This window comes from Haliotis cracherodii, unplaced genomic scaffold (genome assembly GCF_022045235.1).
Source record: "Haliotis cracherodii isolate W230 unplaced genomic scaffold, xgHalCrac1.p SCAF_20, whole genome shotgun sequence".
Lineage (NCBI taxonomy): Eukaryota > Metazoa > Mollusca > Gastropoda > Lepetellida > Haliotidae > Haliotis > Haliotis cracherodii.
Genome location: NW_027266276.1, coordinates 13,516,968 through 13,526,304, shown reverse-complemented (window position 1 = coordinate 13,526,304; position 9,337 = coordinate 13,516,968). Strand labels below are relative to the sequence as shown.

The window sequence follows — 9,337 nt, the reverse complement described above, 5'->3', positions numbered from 1 at the left end:
GTTCGACGAAATAGTTATGTTTAATGTTTTACTTTCAACGATACAGTTTTTAGCGGGGTTTTTTTGGAAAAAAACACGCGTTTAGCAACGAAATAAGCAGTGTAAATGCTTCCTGTAGAGACCGGGGCACAATCACTGCCGTGTATGTACATGGTTTTACCCGGACATCACGTGACCTATACGTCTCAATGCAGCCACGGCGTGAATCCTCCTTCGCGCTATCAACCTCGTGTTTCATGTCTTCGCGAGCAGTCAAATAAAAATGAAATAGTACAAGACATCGGAATTGCATGTAAAAATCCGTTTTCAAAGCACTTAAATTCACGGATGAACACAGGTTACATATAGTAAAGCATTTTATAACGTTGAATTGCGATGACAGTTATCCAGATTGCAATGTTAAGGAGATCATGAAAGTACTGCGCAAAAGAAAGAAACAGTAAAAACTGGATTTGACCAAACAATTACAAACAGTCACCGAAAGACTGCAAACTTAAGGTCCAAAACAGACATAAACGAACTGTTCCCTAATGTGTCTATGTTACTTGTAGATTTTGCGGCCCTAAATTTACAAGTAATCGTTGCTCGTTTAGTTCTAACTGCAATTTATAACACTGGCATTTACAGGTAACATTGTTTTAAAAATACAGTATTTCTGTCTGCTAAATTAACCTGTTGAACGAGCAAGGATTGTCGAGTAACTCTACAGTGTTACTTCATTTAGCTTCGGACAGTGCCTGAGATCAAAACAAAACAGAGATTAGATTATGCAGCATCCTAGCCAGTCAAGGGAATGGTAAATGTGCTGTTATTCAGGGGATAAAGCCAGAAGTCAAGTCAGGATTTGTCATCAACTTCTATTCAAATACTGTTGTTTAGATACATGATCAAACGGCAATAATGCTACAGATGTTAATGCCCTGTTACTCTCTGGGCTAACATAAGCAAAGTAAATAGTAAAGTAAAGTAGAATATTTACCTATCAGTCAATATGACGATTACAAGCAAATTATGAACAATAACAAACAATTAAACATAACATAGATAATTGAAGTGAACTATTAAGAATCGTTTATGCCTTAACAGATAGAACTGTATTTCTAAGAAGACTTCATTGGTGCTGAGAAGATTATATTACATATAGATAACAGAAGTGAAAATATTAAGAATCGTATATGCCTTAAATGACAGAACAGTAATTTTGAGAAGACTTCATAAGCGTTGACAGGATTACACTGAATATGTTGAATCGCAATTATAATGGATAGGGGCGGTCGGGTAGATCAGTGGTTAAAGCGTTCACTCGTCACGCCAAAGACCCGGGTTCGATTCCCGACATACGTACAATGTGTGAAGGCCTTTGTTGATGTCCCCCGCAGTGATATTGCTGCTATATTGCTAAAAGTGGCATGAAACCATACTCACTCACTACAATAGATAAATAGAGTGAAACATGCATCTTCTGTTCAAAAGGGGCAATGGAAAGTGGACAAAAACTACAGAACCATCTTAAAATATTTTTTGTGGATTTTATTACAATATTTCAATACAACACACCATTCCCCCGCCGTGATGTTGCCTGAATGTTGCTAACAGCGGCGTAAAACCATACCCACTCAATACAACATACTTTAGTATGATATCTTGAAGGACATATCAATATTGTTTTACCATTTTGCTTTGATTATTTGGAAACGCGTTCTTACGTCAATATTCATGAGCTGCACCTTGATGATATTAACATATAGCGAGTGTATCCAGGAGAGAGAGAGAGAGAGAGAGAGAGAGAGAGAGAGAGAGAGAGAGAGAGAGAGAGAGAGAGAGAGAATTTGTGTCATGATTTCCTGACCATCCGATCCTTGGAGACGCCTCTTACGACCTATATTTAAAGTACCAATGCATTAGCAGCTGTGCAGTTTGAAACAGTGTTGTTGGAATTTACTTCAACATCAATCGTTCTATAAAGTATATTGTCAGAAAATAAATTGATATTTGATGTCATCAAAGGAGAGACACGGGGGGACCTTTCTTTCTTGAATGGTAATGTTGGTTGGTAAGTTGTATACCGGGCGTCATAGCCAACAGTTCATAAGCGAATGAATAAGTGCAAGAAGAGAAAACATTTGCCTGCCGGTAACAGCACATCACAACCATGTAGACTTCGGGGATTTTAGTGTAGGGAATTATACAGCCTTCCCAGAGCCGTTAGTTTCGACAAGTCGTCCTCGAGCAATGCGTTGACTTTGCGGATGAACCTGTCGTCTGTGAGAATGCGGTTCCCAAACCAGGCATAGCGAGCCACAAATGGAGCGCGTTCTAATCTAGGTATAATACCTTTCATGTAATTCTCAACATGGGTTAGAGAAGTAGTGTGGGGGCAAGCAAACTCCGTCAACCAGACCTGTTTCTTGTAACGGTTGTGTACCGTCTCCAGGAACCGCATGTCATTGTCGACGCCACAGGTGTAGCTGTGAACGGCAACGGAGTCGACTTTACAGCCAGTGCACTCCTTGAAAAACTCGTCCAGCCATTTAAGATTTTCCATAAGACAGTTGGTGTTGTTAATGTTACATCGGGCTGGAGCGGGGCTGATGATTGATTTGCCCACACCCGCTGCCTCCACTTGATGCCAGTGGGAGGCAGCCTCTTTCGGCGTCATGTGGCCTGGGTGTCTCTCGTTGGGTTCGTTGAAACCGAGAACGTGGTGTGCGGAGCTCGGTATATTAAGTTGGTCGAAATTAGCTACTCCCCTGACCATGGGTACAAACTCCCCTCTGGCCGGGCATCCCATCACCTGGACCTTGTCATGCTGTGCAGTCCAGCTGTACCTGGTGTGGAGAGGTCAAGATAGTGAGTCGGTGAGTGAGTGATTTCAGTTCTAATGCTGGGAATGCTATTACAGTTGCTCTGGCATCTCGTTATCCGGGAATACTGCTATCTAGATGATTGTTCAGGAGATAAAGATTATGTGTTTTCAGATTGTCGGGAGGAATGGAGTATTCAATGCCCTGAAATGTTAACATTTGACACCTCCGGCCACCGGAAATGCCCTGCAATTTAACCATTTGAAACCCCAGTCTACCAGAGTGAGTGAGTGAGTATGGTTTTACGCCGCTTTTAGCAATATGCTAGCAATATCACGGCGGGGGACACCAGAAATGGGCTGCACACATTGTACCCATGTCGGGATTCGAACCCGGGTCTTCGGCGTGACGAGCGAACGCTTTAACTACTAGGCTACCAGACCGCCCCCAGGCTACCAGTAACGCCCCCAGGCTACCAATAACGCCGTATGTTCCAAATAAAATTTCCGGAAAAACTCACTTCTATGAAAACATATAATCTCAGCCGGAGGTTTCAAATGGAAACATTTCCGGGCTCTATATTATTCTACCCACAAATCACAGAGAAATATGACCTCACTCATGCGATTTTATCCACAAAAATACAAACTGTCGCAGAAAATTCTTGTAAAATGGACATGTTTCAGACTGTTGTGATAAAAGAAACTGCACGAAAAATGCATTGTTCCATATAAAATCCCAAGTCAACACCACCCAGTCCGTGAAAATATCAAATGGTCGGCCCTTAAAGTTACTTCTAACCACCAATGTAGCACTTGAAGTGCGTAATACTATTTAAGACCAGGTAATGAAAAGCTAAAATATGCCACACGTACCACCAGCTGATGTCCGACAGTGTCTGCGTGTCGTTGCAGTGGTAGTGCTTCATGCTGATGCCGATGCCCTTCTTTGGTGTTGTTACCGCTGAAGAGATCAGTCCGGCAATACAGGTAACGATGGCAACCCTCCACGTCATGGCAGAGATTCCTGAAAGGAATCCAGGGAATAAGTTTTGTCTAATGGTTGAAAAATATGAGATAGTTTACCACTTTGGTGAAATCACTCCCATTTGTGTAGATCTAACAGCCTGAAAGTCACAATCCCGAGGCGAGGAAAAACCAACGATCATTCGAACCTGACGCAACTAGGGCTATGCAAAAACACTTACTACTGAATATGTTGAGCATATGGTACAGCTACTCTTATCAAGTTTCTGAAACAATTGAAAGACAGTTTGAAGTAACCTTTGTTTTGTACTTATTTCATATTTTGATTTCTGATAACCTACAAAAGTAAATATTTATACCTTCGACCAGAGAGAAAAAAGAATGGTGTTACGAAACTACAAACTAGACGTACCCAGCCTTTTCCTACTTGCACACAGGTGGGGAGGTGTTTTCGTAATACTTTAAGTGTACAGTTGTGTATAGTTGAAGGTTACGTGGCCACACCCAACAGTCCAAATTATGTAAACTGAGGGACAAATTAAGGGATCTGTACCTCTCAGTTGATTTAATCATATATTTAATTTTAAATTGAAAATATCTTCAGTTAGCGTTATTATAGCAAAAACGTAAACTGTACTGGTGTTTAGTCAGAATACTTTTACATGGTTTTATTTTACAAAATATGATTTAATTTAAAACTTTTAAACATTACAAAAGGAGTTTCGCATACTACACAACTGCTGATGGGTACCTTAGACATTTTATGTTTAAAGTTAAATAACTTGTGGCTGAAAATCCATTTCATTGAACCAATTTATTATTACACTCTTTAAAAAAGGAACGCACAGGTGGTATGTAGTTCATTGAACCTGACTACACAAAAAATGGGTATATAAATTGGATATATGTTATTGGAAAATGTTGGTGGCCTGATATGCGACAAACCGTGCGTCAAAACGCAGCCATTTTCTATTGGTAATGTCTTAAACGGCATTGTTTTCAAAACTTGTAAAGAAATAACATTGAGGAAAACAGTAAAGCAAAATGCACGTGCAAGTTATGGCATTCGTAACTCGTTGTAGTGGCTATGAAAAGGCAAGCATAAGCCAATAATTTGTCAACATTTTTCAAGTTCGAAATTGGCGAGACTCAGAGCTGCCGATCGGAATATCCAAACAAGGGAATCGCAGTCTTGTGTTGCATGCCACTTCAACGTCTACCACAGCACCATTTGCCACCTTTGTGACCGATACACACAGTTCAATTCCACTGCAGACCGTCCGAGAACCGACCGACCAAGAGTTACCACCCCTGCACGGGATCGCTACATTCGACTGTTCCACCTACGTCATCGCAATGCCACAGCTACTGAGGCTGGTTTGAGGAGGATATCGGACAAGACTGTCAGGGACCATCTTCGCGAGGCTTGAATTCGACCCAGAAGACCAGTTATCGTCCCTGTTTTGCAACAGATCCATCGACAGCGACGCTTGCGTTGGTGCCATACCTTACAGCCTTGGAATTTGAGAAACTGGAGACGAGAGTGGTTTAGCGATGAATCACGACTTCTTTTTCATCGGCGAGAGGGAAGACGACGTGTTTATCGTCGTCGAAATGAGCGTCTTGTCCCACATCGTGTACGTGAATTCGACAATTTCGGTGGCGGTAGTGTCATGGGGGGCCATATCCTACCCCAGGAGATCTGACTTGGTTGTGGTTCAGGGAGATTTGACAGTTAATCGCTACATGAATCAAATTCTTCAACCTCACCTCCTTCCAATCATTGACTGCCAGAGGGAGCTGTTTCAACAGGACAACGCTCCACCGCACACAGCTCGTGTCACGGTAGAATACCTTCATAATGCCAACATGAACGTTTTGCCCTGGTCGTCGAGATCTCAACCCATCGAACACCTCTGGGATGAACTCGATCGACGTGTATGTCAACGTCAGAACACCCCGCAGACACTAATACAACTGGCCAATGCGTTACAAGTAGAATGGCACAGATTCGTACACTTATCCAGTCCGTACCGAGCAGATGCAGAGCCGTGATTGCTGCCCGGAGCGGTCACACGAGATACTGAGTTCAGCGCAACCTTGTGGCCTTATATGGCATGACAATGAACAGTTTTCAATGTCTTTGTACAACGGCTACATGTGACTATCGAGCTCCACAATTTCATGTTTGAATCTATGATATTAATCAAATATATCGACTTTATCAGGTACAATAAATTTACTAAAAATCTACCTGTGCCTTTCTTTTTTTTGAAGAGTATACACAGATTACCCAGCACAGATTACTTTTTACTAACGGTTGCAGGAATCAGTGATGGTTAAATTGACATAATAATCAAATTTAACATACAACTTACAATTTCATAACAATTTTTTATCGGTATACTTTCTTTTGCCCTTTAGTATTGTTTTACAAAGGATACTTCAAATAAATTGAAATATGTTCTAAAAGCACATAAAAGGAAGTGACCTGCACGATGAGATCAATAAAAATAGAAATTAAAGCGGAGACCCTTTGTTGTTTGTTTAACGCCGCACTCAGCAATACTCCATCAAAAAGACGGCGGTATGTAAATAACTGAGTCAGGGACCAAACAATTCAGTGATTTACATCATGAGCATAGATCTACGAAATTGGGATACGATGACATGCATCAACCAAGTCAGCGAGCCTGACCACGCGATCCCGTTAGACGCCTCTTACGACAAGCATGGGTTGTAGAAGACCAGGTATAATACGCAAAATAATTGATGTAAAATGAAAATGTCGGTCGGTAAGAACAATTTCCCCCTGTCACAAAAAATGACGATAAACGGATAATCCACCACCTCTAATCTGACCATAAACATCACAACTTTCCACAAACCATAACTGTGTCCTATCTTACCCTTTATCAAAATGGTCGGAGTTTAGTATCTACAGGAAGCGCGATGAGATTGCGTTTTCGGAGACACTGAAGAAGTACTGTCAAATTAGGGAGGGGATAGCTTACTGTCACCAGTATAGTAGAGTTTAATTTCGTCATGCCTGGAGTGTGTGACGCCCGTTCATTCTATCCTCCATGAAAATGATGCTGAAATATTGGTAAAACTGGCATAAAACATGATGCTGTTAAACTAATTGTGTCAAAACAAACCTGTCATACTCACAGGGATTTCTCTGTTGTGACATACAGTAAATCAGTAGATCTGGGTTTGGTCGGACTGATCCTGTTGATAATCAGAGACTGCAAGATAGCACATAGACTGTGTCCAGTTTTTAGTTGACTATACATATAAGTCAAGATAGACAAGGCGGTCACATTCTGAACTGGGACAAAATGGCCGCACCTTGATCCAGGTTGTTCAATTGTCTCCGTCCTGACAACAGTGCATGTAAGGCAGTACATTCTAAGACACACGTTTCAGTGATAACTGATATAAGATCAGGCTTGATTGTGTCTGTATGTTGCTTATCTGTCCCCAGGCCAAACCTTGTAAACAGAACACATGGGTTCCTCGTCTTATCAGTGCCGAACTCAAACAAGGTAGGCGCTCGATCTTGATGGCAAACATTACGCTTGTCTGTTATGTTTATGATAATAATCTATGCTTCGCGTTTGTATATGGATCATGTCGATAAAATTTTGAAATATTAAAATAATTTAAAATATTGTCATCATCGTTACAATAGGTTAGGCGAGATAGTGTGTGTGTGTGTGTGTGTGTGTGTGTGTGTGTGTGTGTGTGTGTGTGCGCACACTTGTTTTATCAGGGCAGGGTAACAACATGTAACAATGTTTAACGTCTTTTGGTATGATTGTTTCTTGTTTTACGCTGCCCTTAGAAATATTCCAGCTCAATGACGGTGGTCTGTAAATAAATAATCAAGTTTGGACCAGACTCATGATTGATATCATGAGCATCGATCCTCGTATGAACCAAGTCAGCAATCCTGACCACCCGATCCCGTTAGTCGCCTCTTACGACAAATATAGTCGCCTTTTACAATGGGTTTAAGCATGGTTTGCTGAAGACGTTTTCTGCACCGATTCTTCATGGGTCTCAGTTCTTCCGGGTACAATTGATCCCAAGGAACCTATGCCAGTGGGTGGACGTGACTAATGTCATTATGAATCGGGTGGTCAGGCTCGATGACATCACTGGTGTCATCAGACAGGTGTCCTCATTTTTTTGTGATCAATTCATAAAATTTTCAACGCTCAATGGAATCTGTTTCGGCAGATAATCGAGACTGGTTGTCCTCTTACATTGACATTTTACATATACTTGAACTGGACTGGTTTTTCTGATGGTGTAATGATTTTATCAAGTTTCATTGTAACCTCAGTAGCATTTATCTACGTTGAGTCAACTGCAAAAGAAATGTTTGGACCGAATCATTAAAGGGCTAGGAAACGACCATATACTATTTCCTTGAGACACATTATATTTCCTGTCAAACTCAGTTACATCAACACAGAATGACTATTGGTGCTACACTCTTACGATTTTGACATCATGCCTATCTCGATTATCAAACACCACAACATGGCAAATAACATGGCAAATAACAATGCCATTGGTCGGAATTTGGGGTATCATCACACTGTCGTAAGCCGTTTAGTCGAGAAACAGGCTCAGACCGGTGATGTACAGGACCGTCCCAGATCCGGAAGACCTCCTGTGACGACACATCGCGAAGACAGGAACCTTCTTCGTCTCATGATCAAACGCGGAGAACCCTTTTTAACAAGTACTCGTCTGAAACAGCTGTGGTTGCCCAATCGTCGTTTCAGCACCAGAACAGTCAGGAACCGGCTGAAAGCAGCAGGACTGAGGGCTAGAAGAATCATAAAGCTTCCCTTGTTGAGTGTTCACCCCAAATCTGCTCGTTTAGCATGGTGTATTGCGCGACAGAACTGGAATCTGAGAACTTGGAGAGGATCCATTGGTCAGACGAAAGTCGCTTTCTGCTCCACGTCACTGATGGATGAACGAGAGTTTGGAGGCACCGGAACACGGCCTAAACCCCCGGGAACATTAAACCGACTGTTGCATACGGCGGGGGCTCGGTAATGGTTAAGGGGTGTATCTCTCATGATTGCAGGCTGGATTTGGTCACCATAAGAGGCAACTTAACAGGGGCTCAGTTCATCCTGGACGTTTTGAGGCCAGTCGTCGTTCCTCATTTTTACAACCACCCTCTTGCTACTCGACCTCAGTACATGGATGACAATGCCAGGCCTCATCGTTCGCATGCAGGCGTGGATTACATGAGGGCCAATGCAATAACGACCCTGGCCAGCAATGAGCCCAGATATGAATCCCCTTGAACATGTTTGGGATATTTTGGGGCTGTGCATACAGGCACGTGATCCTCCTGTACTAACTTTACGTCAATTGCATCCGGAGTGGTTGTTGTTGACCCATCAACAGATCCAACGTATGACTGGAGGCTTGAGACGTAGGGTGGAATGCGTCATCCGGGCACGAGGCCGTTATACCCGCTACTGATCTGTTTCACGTGTCATGTCAAGTAGAGGC

The 9,337-nt window shown here is 42.1% G+C and overlaps 1 protein-coding gene across 1 annotated transcript; it reads right to left on the bottom strand.

Moving 5' to 3' along the window:
• Window positions 1-1,796: 1,796 nt before the first annotated feature.
• Window positions 1,797-3,852, bottom strand: LOC139470150 (uncharacterized). Its single transcript, XM_071252449.1, has 2 exons — window positions 3,680-3,852; window positions 1,797-2,828 (listed from the first exon to the last, which is right to left on the bottom strand). The coding sequence occupies exons 1-2, from the start codon at window positions 3,817-3,819 to the stop codon at window positions 2,171-2,173; spliced, it is 798 nt and encodes a 265-aa protein (XP_071108550.1). The 5' UTR covers window positions 3,820-3,852; the 3' UTR covers window positions 1,797-2,170.
• Between the last annotated feature and the right edge of the window lie 5,485 nt (window positions 3,853-9,337).